At 41.6% G+C, this 24,950-nt stretch overlaps 1 protein-coding gene across 1 annotated transcript in view; it reads left to right on the top strand.

The window, feature by feature from the left end:
- The window catches only part of LOC126090607 (somatostatin receptor type 2-like), a 556,431-nt gene that overhangs the window by 482,227 nt on the left and 49,254 nt on the right, over nucleotides 1–24,950 (top strand). Inside the window, exons 3-4 of the mRNA XM_049906999.1 lie at nucleotides 5,840–6,646; nucleotides 23,425–23,556. Of these exons, the coding sequence (XP_049762956.1) occupies nucleotides 6,215–6,646; nucleotides 23,425–23,556 (564 nt within the window). The 5' untranslated portion in view covers nucleotides 5,840–6,214. The remainder of the gene's footprint in view (nucleotides 1–5,839; nucleotides 6,647–23,424; nucleotides 23,557–24,950) is intronic.

The raw sequence follows: 24,950 nt of genomic DNA on the forward strand, positions 1-24,950 counted from the left end.
AACTTTTACCCACGTTTTCAAAGCTTAATCCTGAAATAATACGACTTTTCGGCGTCTAATATTTAAATGAAACCACACACGCGCACACACACACACACACGCACACACATACACACACACACACACACACACACACACATGCCGCAATTTTTGCATAGCGGCATTTTACCCGAAAATACCGGGAAACACAACGCATCAAGTAGCTGTAAAAACCGCCTCGTAAGATGTTTAATTTTCTGTGCCAATTTTGTTCCATTTACTATTTAATTTTGGTTTAACGTGCTAAGTGATTCAAATCAGCCTTAATCTTAAGCTCGAAAGTGTCGATTTAATCTGTAGAAACAAAGCATTAAGACCAGCATCTAACGAGTTCAAGCAAAACCTGAGAAATTCACCCTTTGCGTAAACACATTCATATTAATAATTATGTTGGCTGTCACGTCCACTGCACTCTTAATGATTCCTATTCGAGAAGGGTACACATCTTTACAAAACTCATCCAGCATTTCCATGTTAATCACACGCATAAACAAACTTCTTGTTTCTAACCCGCATCAATATCGACTAGTTAATTGTCCTCACACAAGCTGACCAAGTCTATTTCTCATTCAGATTCAGTTGATGAAAATTTAACTTTTCCCTTACAATTTGTACGTTTTGTCTTAGTCCGATCTGATTTCTTCTTCGTAATTTTTTTTTTGTTTTCCAGAGTCCTCATTTCCTTTGATTTTTCATTTCTCTTCTTCAACTCTCAATACCTGTTTCTCTAGTGTTGCCATCAAAATTATGTAGTTTTGCTGTACTCTGTTCGTGTTTTTATATCTGTTTATATATGTTCTGTTGGGTTATATGACGCACCCAGCGATTGTGATCCATATTACCCAGCATGCAATGGTTGACTAAACTCGTTCCAAAAATATGAGTATTATGCAGTCTATTAAATACTCTACCTCTGTATGTACGAACATACGAAAATTATTGCTATTAAATAATAAATAACAGATTTGCCTTACCTCTAAAAATCACCGTTTGTTGTTGTTGTTGTTGTGGTTTTCAGTCCTGAGAATGGTTTGATGCAGCTCTCCATGCTACTCTATCCTGTGCAAGCTTCTTCATCTCCCAGTACCTACTGCAACCTACATCCTTCTGAATCTGTTTAGTGTATTCATCTCTTGGTCTCCCTCTACGATTTTTACCCTCCACGCTGCCCTCCAATGCTAAATTTGTGGTCCCTTGATGCCTCAGAACATGTTCTACCAACCGGTCCCTTCTTCTTGTCAAGTTGTACCACAAACTTCTCTTCTCCCCAATTCTATTCAATACCTCCTTATTAGTAATGTGATCTACCCATCTAATCTTCAGCATTCTTCTGTAGCACCACATTTCGAAAGCTTCTATTCTCTTCTTGCCCAAACTGTTTATCGTCCATGTTGCACTTCCATACATGGCTACACTCCATACAAATACTTTCAGAAACGACTTCCTGACACTTAAATCTACACTCGATGTTAACAAATTTCACTTCTAACAGCATCTGGTGGAAAATCATGTTGTTTTCGCTGCACCAACTTAGCGGCAACTGAAGGCTCCTTCATCTTGCTGAATAACTTGTATGCCCAACCACTAGAGTGCAGCATCCTTCAGGAGGTTAATAATTTATAAAATGACATGATACAGAGATGTGTCATATTCTCCGCCATATCAGAACCCCCCCCCCCTTCCCTGTTAGCTGTTTTGAGATATCGGTATGACATTTATCACCGTTAAAATTTCTGTCAAAACGTACACCAAAAACGTGGATTAATCTACCCCCTTTACTGACTGCAGTTCATATGCTACATACACTGATCAGCCAGAACATTATGACCACCTACCTAACAGCCGGTATGTCCACCTTTGGCACTGGAAACAGCAGCGACTCGGCGTGGCATGGAAACAATGAGGCCTTGGTAGGTCGCTGGAGGGAGATGGCACCCCATCTGCACACACAAATCTACCTAATTCCCGTAAATTCAGGGGAGAGGGGCGATAAGCTCTGACGCCACGTTTAGTGTCATCCCAGATGTATTAGATTGCGTTCAGATTTGGCGAGTTGGAGACCAGCACATCAATTGGAACTCACCACTGTGTTTCTCGAACCATTAAATCAAACTGTAGAATGAAGGCTTTCACGACCGGGTAACATGGCTGTTGATATACTTTCCGGGATGTCAGGTCGTGGTCCAAGAACTTTTCTGTTCCTTACGTTTCGTCCAGAACTGCGCTGGACTTCCTCAGAGGCGCAGCTCCGTCGGCAAGACTCAGCGGAGCAGCGCCTCTGAGGAAGTCCAGCGCAGTTCTGGACGAAACGTAAGGAACAGAAAAGTTCTTGGACCACGACCTGACATCCCGGAAAATTAAACCAAACTGCTGACCGTGTAACATGGCACATTATCTTGTTGAAAAATGCAACTGCTGTCGGGAACATAATACTCATGAAGGGGTGTTCGTGGTCTGAAACCCGTGTACGATACTCTTTGGCCGTCATGGTGCCTTACACGATTTCCAGAGGGCCCATGGATTCCCAGAGCGTAATGGAGCCGCCACCAGCTTGTCTCCGCCCCGCAGTATAGGTGTCAAGGAGCTGTTCCCTGAAAGACGACAGAGTCGCACTCTCCCACTGACACGATGAGGAGGGTATCGGGATTCAACAGACTATGCAACACTCTGCCACTGCACCCGAGTCCAGTGGCAGCGGTCACGTGCCCATTTCAGTCGCAGTTGGGTCGTCGGCTGCGGAGGCCCACCATTAGGAGTTTTCAGACACACTTTTATTCTGCCCAGCATTAAAGTCTGGAGTTAGTTCCGCCACAGTTAGCCGCTTATCCTGTTTTACCAATCTGCGCAGCCTACGACTTCCGACGCCTGTAACGAGGGGTGGTCGCCCAACTCCACAATGTCTGGACGCGGTTTCACCTTGGTTTGTTGAAGACACTCACCACAGCACTCCTAAAAATCCCTCAACAAGTCGAGCAATTTCCGAAATGCTCCTGCCAAGCCTACGGGCCCTCAGTCTCCTCTCGGTCAGACTCAGATAGATCGCGCCCTTCCCCTTCTAAAAACGGAAGCAAGCTCACTGATACTGCATCACACGTTCGTGAGACTGACCAACAGTCAGTCCTCGCCAGGTGACCCCATTATTGCCTGGACGGGTTTATATCGATAGTAGGTCTGTGGACATAATGTTCTGGCTGACCAGTGTAAATTGGTATGTGTGCAACTGAACACGCTTTTCGCTCATTTGTGTAGTTGTCCTTTTACGGAAATCCACTGTATAGTTGGTTGTAGACATTGCTGTTGTGTCTGAAACCAACGATAACACTCTTGTCATACGCAAAAATTACGAACTGTCTTTCGTAAACGTTAAGTAGAAAGTCATTCACATACATAAGGAATAGGTAGGGCCAGTAAATTGAACCCAGTGAGGTTCCATTCATGATTTTTCTTTACCCAGTCTCTAAAATTTCTTCACTTCTACAATCGTTTGAAATATCCAGGTACATTGCATAAAACTAACGTAACAGCGTTGTGATCTATATAAACCAATGCCTTATCCATAAGCCAGCCGGAGTGGCAGAGCGGTTCTAGGCGCTACAGTCTGAAACCGCGCGACCGTTGCGGTCGCAGGTTCGAATCCTGCCTCGGGCATGGATGTGTGTGATGTCCTTAGGTTAAATAGATTTAAGTAATTCTATGTTCTAGGGGACTGATGGCCTCAGAAGTTAAGTCCTATAGTGCTCAGAGCCATTTGAACCATTTTGAACCTTACCCATACTTCAAAAAATATGTAAAGTACCATTATTTGATGATTAAACGTCCAGGGTGTATCGGAATTAACAAAGAAAATTGACACAGGTCAAACTAAATGCTAATCTGAGAAAAAAAAGTAGTCCAGTAAAGACGGGTCCGCAAAGAATGCGTTTGCAAGAAACTTGTAGGTACAAGTGTGTTATTTCGAGCCATGACTGATTTCAATATGAAATAGAATCCTATCTAGTACAAGCGTCTTCGAGTAAAGCCCCAAATAACTGGATTCCGATTTCATCCATGGTCTACCTTAACAAGAAATACTACATCAGCACGTTATACGTGGATATTTTGTGTACAGTCATACCTAATAAAATAGACGTTTAGTGCCCTCGCGTTTGTTTGCAATACTAAACTCGTCTCTGCAGTGAGTTACAGTTTCTTTCAAATACCTCCGGTTCATTTCATAAATCTTGCCAAAACTTTACATTTCGCCGCTTCAGTACTGCAACCTTTCAACAGAAGTGCTGTACACTGCACTTTTGAGATAACACCAGACAGAAAAATCTCGAGGATTAAGATTAAATAATCCTGGAGGCGAAGGTATAGGCCCTGCTCGGCCTATCGATGTCGGAGCATATCGACGCCTTATCTGTCGTGTTACTCCACATCATGCAAGTACCACATTCCCCAGTGATGGGTAAGAGTGACGTTTGAGCCCATTTAGGTGGGACTTAATCGAAAAGTTTGCTATCGAATACAGTTCTACTAACTAGGACACCACACATTCGCAGTTATTTCACAAACGTTTGGTACACGTACTCATGATTACTGTAACTTTTTTGATTCTATTGTATACCTTCATCGGGGTTAGTTTCAGCCATTAATTGTACTGTATCCTGTAACTCGTCGGACTGCATTAACAGAAAACCACAAAATGAAAAATAGCAGCTTAATAGGTGTTGAAATCTAGAGAATGAAAAATATATTGTTAGTTGACAAGGAGTATTAGTAATGCCTGACATTTTTAGGGAAGGAAAAAGCGATGTTATGTAATTTACTAAAATGTCAAAATTTAAATATTAAAATGTAAAAAATCTTTTTTAAAACATATCGGCACATATAAAAATTTTAAAAAAATGACTAAACGATATTCAGTTGGCAATGTAACCACTCTTAGATCATGCTCGTATTGGACGCATGTTGAACAAAAATTAGATATACCAGTGATAACCATATCACGCAATAATTTGTAATTGTGTAAGAGGCAAGTTGAATAACAAATTAAGTCGTAACAGCAATGACAAAATTAAGACTGGTTCTATACCATGCTAGAATGAGATGCAGGTTGAACAAATCTAAATGTACCCATGAAAACCATACCATGCATCATCTTGCACTGGTATAACAAGCCTGGTTCCACAACATCGGTAATAAAAACGTTGGCAAACATAACATATTGTTACATCATGTATGCCATAATTCAGATATGTTACGGCTTTGATTGGATAACATTTTCTATTGCTGTCGACAAGTTATATGACGTAACGATGGCCTGTTTGTATTTTACGTTTGTCTATGATTTTACAACCCATGGTGTAGAACCAGACTCATTTTTACTGTGCTGTTAAAACTAAAAAAAAAATTTCACTGAACTTGCCTCTTACATGAGCGCAAGTTACTACATAATATGGTTCTTGCTCGTACAACTAGGCTTTGTTCAACCTGTGTCTTATACTACCATGGTATAAACCAGTTTCAGTTTTGTTGTTGTTGTTACCACTAAATTACTTATTTAACTTGCTCACAAACAAGTACATGTTATTGCACGATTGATTATTACTGGTATACACACATTTTGATTGACCTTCGTCTAATACGAGCATTGACAGTTAAAACTAGCCTAGTCATCAGATTTTAATTTTAATATATGTGCGTAATCTAGCCAGTAAAAGTTTTTTGAAGGAGAGGAGTATCTTGACTTTTTAAAATATTTTTGATTGAGACTACGTTGTTTGTGAATTTTCGGAAAATGTATTTTATTTCATTACAGGTGAATCATTCTACTGCAACCTCGGATAGCTGATGGAGCTTCTACGAGTCTTACGGTCCTTATGCGGCCACAAGATGATACGACAGCGGAGATGGGGCGCGAACGAGACATGGTCGTCGGCATGTTGTCGAGGACTGCAGCTGCCGATAGCTTCCTGAACTAACTGACCTGCCCGCATATCAATTTGATTCTTTCTGGAAGTGAACTGGAGCTGTGCGACTGGAATAATACAGTTACTATTTCGCCTCGTTGTTATTCGCCAGTCAGTTGAACACGATTTTGAGACGGTTGCAGTGTAGTAGCGACCCTTGTTGTTGGAGCCGCACGAGCGCTTGAAAACTCAGGAGGCCACGCACCGAGAGAAGAAGAGCCGCCATGGCCAACACGAGCGACTTCGTGGGCCTGTTGCTCAACTCGACGGCGTCGTCCTCGACGCTGGGCATCTCGGAGGCGGGCAGCAGCCTGTCGACGACGCTGCTCGCCGACGACGCCAACTTCTCGACGCCCGCGGACGCCATCGACCTGGGCCCGGGCCACCCCGGCATGATGGGCAACTTCTCGTGCGACATGCACCAGCCGACGCTGTACACGGTGACGCAGTTCCTGTACGGCATCGTGTGCATCGTGGGCCTGCTCGGCAACACGCTCGTCATCTACGTGGTGCTGCGCTTCTCCAAGATGCAGACAGTCACCAACATGTACATCGTGAACCTCGCGGTCGCCGACGAGTGCTTCCTCATCGGCATCCCCTTCCTCCTCATCACCATCAACCTCGGCAACTGGCCATTTGGGGACGTCATGTGTAAGGTACGTCACAGTTTCCTTTTCTACCACACTTTCCCACTCACTATGCTGACTCAAAGATCTTAATGCCACGCATAAAAATGTCTCAACGGTTCTTCCTTCGTGCAACACAAAATTCATGTAAATTTTGTAACGTTCCCATAGAAAAATTTAAAAATGACAGTGCTGGAAAACCTCTTACGTTATTTGATTTTCAAACAGCTGAGCAAAACTCTACGTACTCAAACAGTTTTCTCTTTACTTATTCTTTCTTTCTTCTCCTTTATTTCGCTACCGCCTATATCCTGCATTGTGCACAGGGTCGGCAGGGTTAAGTACGGATTTGGCATGTTTAGTTGTAAGGGGTGGCCGGATGCCCTTCCTGCCGCCACCCCATACCCCCGGAACGGAAATAGTGTACCCCAGCTGTCTGCGTCAAGTGGAAATCGTGAAAGAGTGTTTCAAATGTATGCGAGCCGTGTAACTGAGGCGGGACGTGGGGACCGGCCCGGTATTCACCTAGGAGGGTGTGGAAAACCGCCTAAAAAGCACATCCAGACTGGCCGGTACACAGGCCGTCGTCGTTAATCCCCGGGCGGATTCGATCCGTGGCCGGTGCACCTACCCGAGTCCAGGGAGCACCGCGTTAGCGCTCTCGGCTACCCTGGCGAGTTTTCTCTTTACTTACTCTGATCATCACTAAACTGACACACAATATTTTTAGCGAACACACTCTGACTTTCAATAATACCTACAGAAGAATGGCCCTGACTGACAATAACCTATACCTTTCATGAATCACTTACCCCACAAAAATCTTCGTTACTCGAACCGCTGCAATACAGCGAGCGCCACTACTGCCATCTAAATAAAAGATTCTAGCTACTGAAGGCACTAACTACTGATAGGCATAGTTAGCAAATGAAAGATTTTGATAGAGAACAAACAATGTCTTTACCTTAATAACGTTCAAAAGTAATTATATATATATACGAGGGCAGTTAAATAAGTAATGCAACACATTTTTTTTCTGAAACAGGGGTTGTTTTATTCAGCATTGAAATACACCAGGTTATTCCCCAATCTTTTAGCTACACAACACTATTTTCCAACGTAATCTACATTCAATGCTACGGCCTTACGCCACCTTGAAATGAGGGCCTGTATGCCTGCACGGTACCATTCCACTGGTCGATGTCGGAGCCAACGTCGTACTGCATGAATAACTTCTTCATCGTCCGCGTAGTGCCTCCCACGGATTGCGTCCTTCATTGGGCCAAACATATGGAAATCCGACGGTGCGAGATCGGGGCTGTAGGGTGCATGAGGAAGAACAGTCCACTGAAGTTTTGTGAGCTCCTCTCGGATGCGAAGACTTGTGTGAGGTCTTGCGTTGTCATGAAGAAGGAGAAGTTCGTTTAGTTTTTTGTACCTACGAACACGCTGAAGTCGTTTCTTCAATTTCTGAAGAGTAGCACAATACACTTCAGAGTTGATCGTTTGACCATGGGGAAGGACATCGAACAGAATAACCCCTTCAGCGTCCCAGAAGACTGTAACCATGACTTTACCGGCTGAGGGTATGGCTTTATACTTTTTCTTGGTAGGGGAGTGGGTGTGGCGCCACTCCATTGATTGCCGTTTTGTTTCAGGTTCGAAGTGATGAACCCATGTTTCATCGCCTGTAACAATCTTTGACAAGAAATTGTCAACCTCAGCCACATGATGAGCAAGCAATTCCGCACAGATGGTTCTCCTTTGCTCTTTATGGTGTTCGGTTAGACAACGAGGGACCCAGCGGGAACAAACCTTTGAATATCCCAACTGGTGAACAACTGTGACAGCACTACCAACAGAGATGTCAAGTTGAGCACTGAGTTGTTTGATGGTGATCCGTCGATCATCTCGAACGAGTGTGCTCGCACGCTCCACCATTGCAGGAGTCACTCCTGTGCACGGCCGGCCCGCACGCGGGAGATCAGACAGTCTTGCTTGACCTTGCGGCGATGATGACACACGCTTTGCCCAACGACTCACCGTGCTTTTGTCCACTGCCAGATCACCGTAGACATTCTGCAAGCGCCTATGAATATCTGAGATGCCCTGGTTTTCCGCCAAAAGAAACTCGATCAGTGCCCGTTGTTTGCAACGCACATCCGTTACAGACGCCATTTTAACAGCTCCGTACAGCGCTGCCACCTGTCGGAAGTCAATGAAACTATACGAGACGAAGCGGGAATGTTTGAAAATATTCCACAAGAAATTTCCGGTTTTTTCAACCAAAATTGGCCGAGAAAAAAAATGTGTTGCATTACTTATTGAACTGCCCTCGTATATATATATATATATACAAAAAAGTACGACCAAACTTTCAGGAAACATTCCTCACACACAAAGAAAGAAAATATGTTATGTGGACATGTGTCCGGAAACGCTTACTTTCCATGTTAGAGATCATTTTATTACTTCTCTTCAAATCACATTAATCATGGAATGGAAACACACAGCAACAGAACGTACCAGCGTGTCTTCAAACACTTTGTTACAGGAAATGTCCAAAATGTCCTCTGTTAATGAGGATACATGCATCCACCCTCCGTCGCATGGAATCCCTGATGCGCTGATGCAGCCCTGGAGAATGGCGTATTGTATCACAGCCGTCCACAATACGAGCACGAAAAGTCTCTACATTTGGTACCGGGGTTGCGTAGACAAGAGCTTTCAAATGCCCCCATAAATGAAAGTCAAGAGGGTTGAGGTCAGGAGAGCGTGGAGGCCATGGAATTGGTCCGCCTCTACCAATCCATCGGTCACTGAATCTGTTGTTGAGAAACGTACGAACACTTCGACTGAAATGTGCAGGAGCTCCATCGTGCATGAACCACATGTTGTGTCGTACTTGTAAAGGCACATGTTCTAGCAGCACAGGTAGAGTATCCCGTATGAAATCATGATTGCGTGCTCCATTGAGCGTTGGTGGAAGAACATGGGGCCCAATCAAGACATCACCAACAATGCCTCCCCAAAAGTTCACAGAAAATCTGTGTTGATGACGTGATTGCACAATTGCGTGTGGATTCTCGTCAGCCCAGACATGTTGATTGTGAAAATCGAGTAAGTACAGTACATACTGACGAAACTAAAATGACCTCTAACATGGAAATTAAGCGTTTCCGGACACATGTCCACATAACATCTTTTCTTTATTTGTGTGTGGGGAATGTTTCCTGAAAGTTTGGCCATACCTTTTTGTAACACCCTGTATATATCAATCCATGACCTCCATCTTTACAAATTTCCTTTCTCTGGCGGACACACGTCCAGACCGTCCGCTTATAGTAACCTCTCAAAACTCTGGCATCTGTCTTCCCACATCCAGCACTGCTGGCGGCTCACCTCCAACTGTCTAACGCTACGCGCTGTTCACATCCTACTGCCCGCCACTACAGTAGTGAATATTCCAACAGTGCCGAACAGCCACAGACTGCACACAGCACAGTCAGTTATTTTCATACAGAGCGCTACGTAGCGTTACGAACATAAAAACCTAAACAGCCTACTTACAATTTGACTGAAACGACTGTTCATTTACGTCACACAACCATGATTTAGACTTTATAGCCGTTCTCGGGTAAATGTTAAGATAAAAATTAATAAAGCGTGCATATCATACAGTACAGTGCTTAGGAAACAATAAACATTACGTATTCCAAAACAATACTTATACCTTATGGCCAGCCTTTGTGGCCGAGCGGTTCTAGGCGCTTAAGTCTGGAACCGCGCTGCTGCTACTGTCGCAGGTTCGAATGCTGCCTTGGGCATGGATGTGTGTGATGTCCTTAGGTTAGTTAGGTTTAAGTAGTTCTAAGTCTAGGGGACTGATGACCTCAGATCTTAAGTGCCATAGTGCTTAGAGCCATTTAAAATAAACATTTAAATATATCTTAGAATATAAGTTACCTTTCTACGTGACATGTCACTGTCGAATTTTTTTTTCTCGTTCCATATGGGCAGGGGAGGACCGTCACCAGTACAGTTCTCCGCTCTTTAGCCAAGCGATTTTTTTTAGTTATTATCAGAAATAGAAAGAAAATTTGGGGCTTTTTTCTACTTTGAATTAAAAATCAAAGACAAATGGTTTTAAAAAACGAAAATACGTGCATTTTAAAAACACATCGTAGGAGGGTGAAATTCTTTTGATAAGAACACTGAAGCACTGCACTTTCACACAAAATCTGGAGGAACTGCACTATGGTGAGAAGTATTGCCGCAGGAGAGGGTATGTTCCATAGGGTTGAGGGATGTGGCTAGAAAGATAGTGGTCTATTAGATAGGAAAACTGTGGAGATGAGAGGTAGGAGTTGAGGCAGGTACTGACAGACACACATACAGAGATTGAGGAGTAGTGTGTTGTGCGGGAATGGAGAGGGAAAGGAAGAGAGGAGCTCCGACGTGGAGTGGGATAAGTGAAAAGAATTAAAGTTGGTGCTAGACCGTCGAAAAACGTATTTAAGGTCTTAAAAAATCAGTTTTAGTAAAATAGGATACGAACACCTATCAAAGATATTTAATATTGCTGACATTGTGCACAGTGTTTTAACAGACAATACATTGCTGTAACGTACATTTATCTCATCCGTGCATTAGCTGACGTTAACATTTAGCAAAACAATGGCAGAGGTCGCACCAACACGGCACCACTCTGTAAGCGAAGTGATCTTTTGAGTTACCGGTGGCATTACGAGGAAAAAGAAAGAGGATGTTTATTTGAATAGCTGTTCGACACAATGCTGTGATACAAGATCGTAACAGCTTCTTACAGCGATACAATGTATTACTCCGTATTCACAGTGTAAATATAGCCATTTCAGATGTACAAGATAATCTGACCTCAGAAATGATCGCGCAGATGCAGTACTATAGTATAATAATGCACTGACTCCTGGAGACTTACATAAGTCTCATCTTGCATGCCCTTGCATATTTGTAATTTATTTTATGTAAGTCACCAGGAGTAACTGCATTTTTGATTCTATAATACTGCATCCATGCACTCATTTTTGAGATGAAGTTTTGTTGTACATCTAAAATCATTATATGTACACTGTGAGTACGAAGTATTACATTGTATATCTGTAAGAGGCTGTAGTGCGCGTGTATCACAGGGATGTGCTAAGCACTGAGCCAAATAAATAGCCACCTTCCCTTTCCCGGTAATGCATATGCTATTCCAAAGATCACTTGGTTCATACAGTGGTGCCGCTTTGTTTGGACCACTACCATTGCTTTGACAAATGTTAACTTCACCTGATGCACGGATTTGATGGATGTGCATGACAGCAATGTATTGGCTGTTAAATGAGCCATATTGTGTGTTCTTGGTAATTCATTACGTTACTATGTAGCTTCGACTTGTACTCATATCCTGTAATACGTCAATTGGTTTGTAAGACGAGTAATATGGTTTTTGAGGACGACATGTTACACAGGTTGGTCAGATATATTGTCACATTTAAGCAGTGTTTTCAAATACGTAATTACGCCTTGTTTGCTGTACCCTGCATGATATGTATGCTTCATTATTTTTCAATTCAACATGCCCTTAAGAATGGCTATAAAGTCTAAATCATGAGTGTGTGGAATAAAAGAATAGTAATTTGCAGTCAAATGGCAGAAATTTCTTTTAAACAACTGTTGGTATACGTCAGATTCGCGCGTAATACCTTACCTTGTGTGTAGCTTTCTAGTACTCGATAAACTATACGAGGTTGAAAGTGGGCTATTTGATGATATTCTAGGCACTACCTGAGGACCTGAGACTTGCACATAATGATACTTCAATACACCCTTTTCAGATATTCAAGAATAAATACTTCATTCACATAATTTTCCAGCGGAAAACGGTTGACTGAATGACTGCTAAGTTTTAGGATGTACGATAAACTGAAAATCTGACATGCAAGGACACAGTGAAAATAAATTAACCCTTTGTGCGTCACATTTAGAAAAAAAAATTGGGGAAAATATTTTTGTGATGAATATTTACTGTACATGTTGCACATATGCCATATCCATTGCAAACGTTCTTTTGAAGCTATTGGTTAATAAATAAAATAATGATTCCAAATGGCATCATTAGAAATTACATAATAATTACACAAAAAAATGCATACATAGTTGTATTGTAAACTTACCGTATTTCTTTCCCTTACCCTTGAGGAACTACGTAAAGTTGATTCCATAACCAAGAATTTCACTATACACAGAATAAAACTAGACACAACAGTTATTGTTCACTCACAAATGCAGTAGCACAACTCACAACACTTCTCTGTTCTGCACTTCAAACAAACCGCGAGTCACGAAAGCAAACGCCACTGTGATCTGTTGGCCAAACTTGGAACTACGTGAAGCGATGCCAAACGGTATCATTGAAGCATTGGGAAGCTCAAAAAAGCCAGGAACACTTAATGACGCTGTTTGGAATCGCAGACGCAGAAAGGGTTAAGGGATTAAAACATGGACATTTACATTTCTTATCACATTACTGATGCAAAAATAAATCTCAGGACCAGTCTGAAATGTCAGAGACACGACTGAATAATCCGACAAATTGGAGGAGCTACGGTCTATCACACCACACAACGGAGTCGGTTTTGTGCGAAGGTGTGGTGCGGCACATGGGGGGTCGGTGCAATGCATAGAAAACTTCGTTTTTGCGTGGCTGACAGCTGGCAGCTTTTACACTGAAGTGGGAAAGTCATGGAACAGCGATATTCACGTTTACAAATGGCGATAGCGTCGAGTACGCATCGTATAAAAGGGCAGTGCATTGGCGGAGCTGTCATGGGCGGCTATAGACGCAGGTGGTTCAGTGTTTCTAAAGGGGACCTCCAACGATTTTTTGAGTTCGTACCATGTCGAGTTGCTGCACTAGTGCTGACAAAAGGAGGTCCGAAACGATATTAGCGGTTATTCCATGACTTTTGTCGGTTCAGTGTACCTTCCGCATTCTGCGACTTTGGGGGAGACGGCCAGGGCAGCTTAACTATTTCCTACTTCACGCTGGCTGACTGTTGCGTTAGTATTTCTCCGCCCACTGACCATATTTTCTTTTTTCGGTTACTGTACGAAGAGTATGACTGAACCAAAATACTCCTCTTTTCCTATACCTCATCATCATCTTCATCAACTTACTTTCAAGGATAAGGCGATTGCCTGTTCCCAACTCACAAACAATATAATTCACATATTTTCAAAGTTCTTCCAAAATTAAAACTATCACACATTTTCACTTTTGGAAAAAATTAAACCCTATTTTGCTTCTCTTTCGATTGTGTTCTTCGATAGATGCTCTATGTTTCTCTCTAAAGGATACATCATTTCCATAATATTCACCGTATGAATACATGACGCTGTAATACGTCTGGAAAAGTTCATTTTCACTCAAGTAGTTTCAAATAACTGTTTATTTTCAAAGCTTTTTATCATATTGTTTCTCGCTTTTAATAATATCGAGTGTTTTTAAATGCGTCGTAGTAAAACGTGTAATATTTGTTCCGTCCGAAAGATGAATACATTCTGTTGCACTGAGAGCGATTGATTCGTATCGTTGGACACTGCGGCAGCGAATGAACGTTTCAGTAAGGACACGCATTATTTGGTATGTAAGAGGATCGCTCTTATGAAACAGAGTTATGTTTGAGACATCACACACAGCTTATTGGAAAATGAACATTTGCATCAGACAAGAAGCATGGTATTGAGGCAACTGGCCCAAGGTGGTAGTAGTTCTTCTAGAACTCGGGTGAAGCAGAATGAAACTAGATAATGTAGCCATTCCCCCACAACATACGCACCACTTAGTCGCAGGTGAAGCACTGAACATTCAAAAGATATGATACTCTTATTGACGGTAATTTCTATTTTTGCCCATTGGTTTTTCCCAACTATTGTCCAGATGTTAATTATAGATCATTCTCATCAACTATGTTCTTTTCACCATGTGTATTTCTTCTTTTTTCAGACCACTTAACGCCTTTTCCCTGCTTATGCCGTAGATTGCTTCTAAACTAAACACTTTCCTAATGAAGTTGCCTGTCTCTGCTGCTTCTTCTGCTTTTATGTATTCTTCTTTATTTCTCAGGTCTAGCTTGTTACTCCTTTCTTTCCCCAGAACTAAATTTCCTATCAAAAAAAGTGTGAAGCACCGAGGAGGGAACACATACCATCTGTGAACGCGCGTTGTCCTGCTGCAAAATGTCACCACGATATGGTTGCATTAGAGGTGACACATGAGGACGGAGGATGTTCATGATGTATTGCTGTGCCGTCAGAGTTCGCTCCGTCACCTTCAGCCATGACTGTCTGCACCATGAGGCCAGGAGTAACATACTGTGCCTCTCCAAAACAATGGAAGAATGGGATCTCTCCCCAGGTGGTCACCATACTCGCCGACGACCGTCGTCTGGAGTAGTGCAGAACCGCAACATATCGCTGAACAGAATGCGATGCCATTCATCAGAAGCGTCATGGTAAATGTGCTCCCCACTCACAACACTATTCCAGAGACAGCAGTTTGTGATGGGGTGTTAGAGCAGCCAACGGAATGGCAGGTAATTCCCTAGTGCGCCTGCTACTAGACTCCGGTCAAAGGTGCAGGACAACTCAGAAGGTTGCAGGCGGTCCATTACTTGTACTAGGATAGCAGTCGCAGATTGAAGGGTTTACGAGGTCCATGGGGCACAATGGAATGTCAAACCCCTTAATCGGGCAGGTAGGTTAGAAAATTTAAAAAGGGGAATGGATAGGTTAAAGTTAGATATAGTGGGAATTAGTGAAGTTCGGTAGCAAGAGGAACAAGGTTTTGATCAGGTGAATATAGGGTTATAAATACAAAATCAAATAGGGGTAATGCAGGAGTAGGTTTAATAATGAATAAAAAAAAAGGAGTGCTGGTAAGCTGCTACAAACAACATAGTGAACGCATTATTGTGGTCACGATAGACACGAAGCCCATGCCTACTACAGTAATACAAGTTCACATGCCAACTAGCTCTGCAGATGATGAAGAAATTGACGAAAGGTATGATGAGATAAAAGAAATTATTTAGGTAGTGAAGGGAGACGAAAATTTAATAGTCATGGGTGACTGGAATTCGAGAGTAGGAAAAGGGAGAGAAGGAAACATAGTAGGTGAATATGGATTGGGGCTAAGAAATGAAAGAGGAAGCCGTCTGGTAGAATTCTGCACAGAGCATAACTTAATTATAGCTAACACTTGGTTCAAGAATCATAAAAGAAGATTGTATATCTGGAAGAAGCCTGGAGATACTAGAGGGTATCAGATAGATTGTATAATTGTAAGACAGAAATATAGGAACCAGGTTTTAAATTGTAAGACATTTCCTGGGGCAGATGTGGACTCTGATCACAATCTATTGGTTATGAACTGTAGATTAAAACTGAAGAAAATGCAAAAAGGTGGGAATTTAAGGAGATGGGACCTGGATAAACTGACTAAACCAGAGATTGTACAGAGTTTCAGGGAGAGCATAAGGGAACAATTGACAGGAATGGGGGAAATAAATACAGTAGAAGAAGGACGGGTAGCTCTGAGGGATAAAGTAGTGAAGGCAGCAGAGGATCAAGTAGGTAAAAAGACGAGGGCTAGTAGAAATCCTTCGGTAACAGAAGAAATATTGAATTTAATGGATAAAAGGAGAAAATATAAAAACACAGTAAATGAAGTAGGCAAAAAGGAATACAAACGTCTCAAAAATGATATCGACAGGAAATGCAAAATGGCTAAGCAGGGATGGCTAGAGGACAAATGTAAGGATGTAGAGGCTTATCTCACTAGGGGTAAGATAGGTACTGCCTACAGCAAAATTAAAGAGACCTTTGGAGAAAAGAGAGCCACTTGTACGAATACCAAGAGCTGAGATGGAAACCCAGTTCTAAGCAAAGAAGGGAAAGCACAAAGGTATATAGAGGGTCTATACAAGGGCGTCAGACTTCAAGAAGAATATAATAATTCCAATCCCAAAGAAAGCAGGTATTGACAGATGTGAAAATTACCGAACTATCAGTTTAGTAAGTCACAGCTGCAAAATACTAACACGAATTCTTTACAGACGAATGGAAAAACTGGTAGAAGCCGACCTCGGCGAAGATCAGTTTGGATTCCGCAGAAATGTTGGAACACGAGAGGCAATACTGACCCTACGGCTTATCTTAGAAGGAAGATTAAGGAAAGGCAAACCCACATTTCTAGCATTTGTGGACTTAGAGAAAGCTTTTGACAATGTTGACTGGAATACACTCTTTCGAATTCTAAAGGTGGCAGGGGTAAAATACAGGGAGCAAAAGGCTATTTACAATTTGTACAGAAACCAGATGGCAGTTATAAGAGTCGAGGGACATGAAAGGGAAGCAGTTGTTGGGAAGGGAGTGAGACAAGGTTGTAGCCTCTCCCCGATGCTATTCAATCTGTATATTGAGCAAGCAGTAAAGGAAACAAAAGAAAAGTTCAGAGTAGGTATTAAAGTCCATGGAGAAGAAAGAAAAACTTTGAGGTTCGCCGATGATATTGTAATTCTCTCAGAGACAGCAAAGGAAGAGCAGTTGAACGGAATGGACAGTGTCTTGAAAGGAGGATATAAGATGAACATCAACAAAAGCAAAACGAGGATAATGGAATGTAGTCGAGTTAAGTCGGGTGATGCTGAGGGAATTAGATTAGGAAATCAGACTCTTAAAGTAGTAAACGAGTTTTGCTATTTGGGGAGTAAAATAACTGATGATGGTCGAAGTAGAGAGGATATAAAATGTAGACTGGCAATGGCAAGGAAAGCGTTTCTAAAGAAGAGAAATTTGTTAACGTCGAGTATAGATTTAAGTGTCTGGAAGTCGTTTCTGAAAGTATTTGTATGGAGTGTAGCCATGTATGGAAGTGAAGCATGGACGATAAATAGTTTGGACAAGAAGAAAATAGAAGCTTTCGAAATGTGGTGCTATAGAAGAATGCTGAAACTTAGATGGGTAGATCACATAACTAATGAGGAGGTACTGAATAGAATTGGGGAGAAGAGAAGTTTGTGGCACAACTTGACTAGAAGAAGGGACCGGTTGGTAGGACATGTTCTGAGGCATCAAGGGATCACAAATTTAGCATTGGGGGAAGTGTGGAGGGTAAAAATCGTAGAGGGAGACCAAGAGATGAATACACTAAGCAGATTCAGAAGGATGAAGGTTGCAGTAAGTACTAGGAGATGAAGAAGCTTGCTCAGGATAGAGTAGCATGGAGAGCTGCATCGAACTAGTCTCAGTACTGAAGACCACAACAACAACAACGGGGCACAATACGGCGATGCTCCGTTGTGGTAGTTGACTGAAACCTTAACGACGAGAATGCCTACTCTCTCGTTTCCCTGAAGCTTAACATCAGGCCACTGTCAACTCTGAAAGGCCCACAATCTGGATATTGCACGATTCGACCAGATGGCAAAATGAAGACCCACAAGAAGGCGCTTTTCAGTCACTGTCAGTTGCTGACAACGCTATCTCATACGAGTACCCGAGATCTCCCTGTCCTGTCCTCCACAGTGATCACTCAACATGTGACGCTGTTCGTACCCCTTATAAACCCTACCAAAAAACTAAAAAATGAACGGCAAAACGCACTCTGGTGGCGTTTCTACTTATCACAGAGAACTGCAAATCTAATCATTATACACCAGCCGGTGGTGAGTATGCCTACGAAGTTACTTAGACATCCGACCATGTCTTCTGCTTCAAATGGTTCAAATGACTCTAAGCACTAACATCTGAGGTCATCAGTCCCCTAGACTTAGAACTACTTCAACCTAACTAACCTAAGGACATCACACACATCCATGCCCGAGGCAGGATTCGAACTTGGAACCGTAGCAGCAGCGCGGTTCCGGACTGAAGCGCCTAGAAACGCTCGGCCACAGCGGACGGCCTGGATGCTTCACTTATTTTGTCAGACAGTACTTGAAGATCTGTTTTATCAGCCTACTTTGATTCATCCCTTATAAATGCCCAAACAATATCAGTACTATTTTCTCTATTCTTTCTGTTATGTTCCTGTACTTAGAAATATTTCATCGTTGCTTTTAATTTCCAGGCTTAAGTACCTCATTTGGACCAAAAATTCCCCTCAAGATTCTTCTTTCTAATATTTCCAACTTATCTAATTTACAATTCATTGCTGGACTTCCCTTCCATAGAACAAGGTAGTTTTTTTACAATGTTTTATGAACTCGATTTGACACACCACACTGACGTCTCAGCCATACAACGACAGTCGGTAAGAGGCAGTAGCAGCAAGTTGGGTATTATCAAATCCATTGTTTACTGATGCACGCCGTGGGACAACGCCGCTCCAGTCCGGAGACCAGCAGTTGGTAGCAGTCACGACACAAGATGGAGCTCCGTTTCTGTGTACACTCTGCTTGGATGTATAAAGCTATTCGTCGCTGGAGTAGGGGTGAATCCAACCGCCATCATCTGCCTCTTGAACACTCAGACGGCTCATTTCATTACCTCGCTGTAGACAGTCAAGCACTATTACACTGCATTGCCTCATAAATATGAATCTTCATCGCTAACATTTAATGCCGAGACAGCGTGATGTGGAAGCGAGACTAATATTATGAACCACGCATCTCGTTTTTTTCGTTTCACGGGAAGTTTCCCATATAAGCAGCTCTCTTGGAGTCACGAAAGGATATCTGCATGGAATATCCAATATATTTCAGTGGATAATATTTTCGATATCATTCGCTTAGACGACCAGATGATGGCGGAACCAGAATCCGCAGAAATGGCTCGGAGATTCAGTGATCCGAATGTCTGAAAAACTGTGTGCAGTAATACCGCATTTTGGTCGTGGGTGCAAGAAAGGGAAACAAGGTCGCATATGAGTGAGAAGAGAGCGGATGCACACCGGTTCTTACGTCCCTTAAGTATCAATGGTAACGTGAAAGATTACAACACGATCTCTGCAAGGTCATTTTTTTAATACCTTCAAATTTTCTTATTAGTTTTTGACAGTATATAGACAGCGAGTTTCTAACCGTTATTTTGTTGTGTTGCGAGTGATCAGTATTGTACGAAGAGGTCGGCGTTGAGACAAGTATAGTAGAAGAAGTGAAGGTATTATGCTACAAACGCAAGCCCGAGTAGTCAGTATTACAAGAGGACATTCGCTTTGAGATATATGCAGTACAAGAAGTGAAGGTATTCTGCTACAACTACAAGCAAAAGGACACATTAGCGACGAAGAGGAGAGGATGTAAGAAACTGACCAGTGCAAGCAAAACTCCTCGCCAAAAGAAGATTATCGTCATGAACACTGGGCATTAATTTGAGGGAAAAATACTGAAAAAGTTCGTTTTGAACACAGCATTGTCTGGAAGTGAATCACGGCTGCGGGAAAACCGAAAAAGAAGAAAATCGAAGAGTTTCAGATGTGGTGTTACAGAAGGAGGCAAAACTACGTGTATTGTTAAGGTACGAAATGAGACTTCCCGCAGATCTGGCGAGGAAAAGAATATAGGGAAAACACGCGTCGGAAGGAGGGATAAGATAATAGAACACGTGGTAAGACGTCAGGGAATAATTTCCATGCTACTAGAGCCGTGGAGGGTAGAAGCTATAGAGGATGCCAAAGACTGGAATATGTCTCACAATGATTAATCGAAGATGGCACATTAGAGGCGTCGTGGTGAAGCGCATCAAACCAGTCAGAAGACTGGTAGGAAAAAATCAGCAGAAACATGAAATTCAGGCTTCAAATCAACTCTTCCTGCTCCTCTCTGAATCCTCATTTTTTGCTCTTCGGCCGCTTTCCTCTTGAGTTCCAAATTAGGCACTTCTCCTCTGTCTCTCTGGGCGCCGCTATTTTCTTTCCATCTATTTCTCTTTACCTCTAACTGCGTAGCTTGAGAGACTAGTACTCCTGAAAGAAAGAGAGCTTGCCACTAAAGATATGCAGGAGAACATCTGTGAAGTTTGGAAAGTAAGACAGAAGTACTAGTGGAAGTAGAGCTGTGAGGCTGTGTCGTATGTCATGCTTGGATAGCTCAACGTGCTGAAGCCGGCACAGTAGCTCAGCGTGTTCAGTCAGGGGACTGGTCGCCCTCTGTAATAAAAAAAAATCTGAGTTCAGTTCTCATCGATGGAATTTGAAAGATATGAAAGATCCACACGGAATCACTGATGAAGAAAAAAAGAAGACAAAAAACGCATAAAAATCGATGAAGAAGCATTATAATGTATGCCTGTGTATGCCATAATTGATCATATAACGGTGTTAAAACTACAGGAATAACATTACACTACAGTTACACAGTATAATACAATGTCGAGTAGTACAATGAATAATGTACAGTTGAGTTATAAAATGAAAACAAAAAAAGTTAAAATTACAGTTGTTGTAATGAAGTTACTAGAGTGAAAAAGACAAGTTGCATAAATATAAAGCTGCACACATAGACGTCTTACCAGATGGTGTAATGTTATAAAACGTTTTCTTGAAATAGAGAGACCAATGGTATAGTAATTTATACAGATCTACACAAAAAGTATTTTACATGTGTACAGATAAAAGAAATCACATTACCATCGACTGGCTTAAAATAATATAAAGACGACAGATATATGTGATCGTTAAGAAGAGACAATTTTAATGTACATCGTAATGGTCTCACTATAGAAAAATGTAAGCAGAAATAGATAGTAGCAATGGCCAAAATGTGTCTAACTTTTGAAATCTAAAATAAGGAAACACCAAGAGACAATGCCTCCACAGTAGTGAAAATTTACATAGCATGATGTTCTGGCTTACCAAACCATTCTAGCAGACAAAAACTAATAGTCAGTCTTAGTGTGCACTGGTGAATATATAAAGATTATCTAGATGTGTACATCAACTGCAGTTTTTCATTATATCATAGAACAACCTTTGTATTGATCCATTACATTGTAGTAAAGAAAAGTAATCAATTAAAACTGGCTGTAAAATATAAAAAGGCATACGTAAAGCAATCGGTTAAGACCAATAAAATGAAGTACATACGAGTCAGTGGTACAACAAAAAAGTGTCGCCTGTCTAACTGGTACGTTACCCATGTCTACTGTTTAAATTGACTGTTACTGCATTGCTTAGTATGTTTGTAGTGTGCATAGCACACAGCAGCTGGATGTATTCATTAACATAGACATCAGTAACCGTCATTGCCTTACCCTAAGCTTTTTTATATTTTAGACATGTCACTTTTAACTGTTCGTTTTTCTTCACTCCATTGTAATAGTTCAATACATAAGTTGTTCTATGGTATAATGAAAAATTGCAAGTGACGTACACATCCAGATAATCTCTACACGTTTTCCAATGCACACTAAGATTGACAATTAGGTTTTGTCTGCTACGGTAACTTGGTAAACCAGAGCTTCATATTATGTAAATTTTCACTATTATAGGTGCATTTAGTGTCAGCTGTTTGGCACATCATGCCAACATACTTTATCTATTTGTGATTATCATTTTTTATATCAGTGATATAATTACGATGTGCATTGCCACTGCCTCTTCATAACGATCACATATAATGGTTCTTTTTATAGTTTCTATAATTTTAAGCCAGTCCATGCTAATGTGATTTCTTTTAACTGTACACACAAAAAGTACTTTTTATGTAAATCTGTATAAATTATTATACCATTAGTCCTTCCGTAGTAATAAAGAGCTGTAACACATTACGCCATCTGCAATAATGTCTGTCTCTGCAGCTTCATATTTATATTTATTTAATTTTTTTTACTCTAACGATTTCATTGCAATTGTAATTTTAATTTTCACTGTTTTTTGTTTTCATTTCATAAATTAACTGTGTATTACCTATTATCCTAGTCGATATTGTATTCCACTGTGTTACTTAAATGTAATGCTTTTTCATGTGATTTTCACGCTACTACCTTGTCATTTGTGACTACACAAGCTTACATAACGATCCTTGTAAGTCGTTTTTTATGTCATTTTTTGACAGCTGATGTATATTCTCTACAGATGGCAATCCGTTGTGTTGCTAACAGCCAGTTGAAAAAGCGTCCCCTTAGCTTAGACACGGCTTTTTATATTCTGCTATGTACCCTTCAATAATTTTGTTGAAATCTTTTGTAAATACTATTAATGTGGAATGCTGTTCTTTTCTTACAACCCTGTATTTTAATAATTTTCAGATCTGAAAATGACCGGAGACAGTCGAAACTAATTATCTGTTTTCTTGTATGCGATCTTGGCTAATGAAGATTTTTCTAAAAATCAATTTTCATCTAAATAATAGCGCTTTCAATGTAATGGTCTATCGAGACACTCGAAGTAACACAAGTTTCATAATGATCTACAGAATTTTCTTTCATTTTATGGATAAGATAAAATAATGCATTACGTTAAATCTTCCCAAAGTAGGTGTTTCTAAGTAATATATGCTTGCATTGATGTTTTTGAGTTCCCATTCGTAATGTTTCGTTAGCTATTCGACTTTTTAAGCTGAAATATGAGGCAGAAGGCAGACGTTCCTTTTTATTCTAATGCAGGTACCTTAGGTTGCTATCGTACATCTAAAACTGGTCATTTGAAAAAGAACATTGATATACAGCTGTGTAAAGGTTACACAACGAGTTTTGAGAAAAAAAGTCTTTCCTCCTACACATAACAACTTGCTGTGAACGGAAAGGGCTCTACAACTGAGTGGCGTGCACGTTGTTCACAGGTTTACATGACAACGACGAGCATCAACCAGTTTACGAGCTCCATTTTCCTGACCATCATGAGCGCCGACCGCTACATCGCAGTCTGCCATCCCATATCATCTCCCAAGATCAGGACGCCGCTCATATCAAAGGTACAGTGTTCATAACTGAAGGTACACTCAGTATCAAGTACTCTAATACATTATGTACTATCTGAAAAAAGATGCACAAATACCCCATCAGATCTTAATAAAATACCAAAGTGCTGGAAAGATTGCCAATTTCCTTTAAATGTACAAAAATGTAAAATTGTGCAGTTCATAAAACTTTGAAACGTTGTATCCTATGACTATAATATCAATGGCCACAGCGGGAATCAATCATTTCACCCAAATAAGTGCGTGTAACAGATGGGGATAAGACATCGAATTGTTACATAGCCTCTAACGCAGTTTAATCAGAAAGCAGGCTTCAGTTCAATGCAGGGTTCAAGGGATATCGGTATCAGTCAATAAAGATTATAAAATACTCAAGAGACACATTCTAGAATGTCGCTATAGTGTGTGAGAATACTGGCAGCATGTAAAGAAGGCTTCGTCAGTGTAGTCGCTAGCAAAGTCGTAGTACAACTGGGGTGAGTGCTAGTCCACCTCTCTAGACCTGCCGTGTGGTGGCGCTCGGTCTGCGATTACTGACAGTGACGACACGCGGGTCCGACATGTACTAATGGACCGCGGCTGATTTAAAGCTACCACCTAGCAACTGTGGTGTCTGGCGGTGACACCACAATTACTTACACGAATTGTCCAGAATGTGCAATGGCAGCCCACATTGTAAATCTGTTCATTGTGTAGCCTATCTACAGGAACGAATGACGCCTGCCGCTTGGGTTCTGAGGCCATCCTTGGTTCCTTCCGGCGGCTGGCTGATTTGGTGAAGACAACCAGCATCGCACGCGGAGTGCAAGCTGAGCTTAATATCTGCAGCATAGTGCCCAGAGTCGATCGCGGTCCTCTGGTTTGGAGCCGTGTGGAGGGTCTAAACCAGAGGCTCAGACGACTCTGCGACTATAATGGTTGCAAATTCATCGACCTCCGTTATTGGGTGGAGAACTGTAGGGCCCCCCTAGACAGGTCAGGCGTGCACTACACACCGGAAGCAGCTACTAGGGTAGCAGAGTACGTGTGGCGTGCACACGGGGGTTTTTTAGGTTAGAGGGACCCCCCCTTGGGCGAAACGATAAAATACCTGACGGCTTACCAGAGAGGACATTATCATCGTTGATAAAGAACGTCCGTCCTCAGAGACCAAAAACAGGAAAAGTTAACGTAATATTGGTAAACTGCAGGAGTATCCAGGGCAAGGTTCCTGAATTAGTATCTCTTATTGAAGGAAATAGTGCGCATATAGTATTAGGAACGGAAAGTTGGTTAAAACCGGAAGTGAACAGTAACGAAATCCTAGACACAGAATGGAATATATACCGCAAGGATAGGATAAACGCCAATGGTGGAGGAGTATTTATAGCAGTAAAGAATTCAATAAT

Source organism: Schistocerca cancellata, chromosome 1 (genome assembly GCF_023864275.1).
Source record: "Schistocerca cancellata isolate TAMUIC-IGC-003103 chromosome 1, iqSchCanc2.1, whole genome shotgun sequence".
Classification (NCBI taxonomy): domain Eukaryota; kingdom Metazoa; phylum Arthropoda; class Insecta; order Orthoptera; family Acrididae; genus Schistocerca; species Schistocerca cancellata.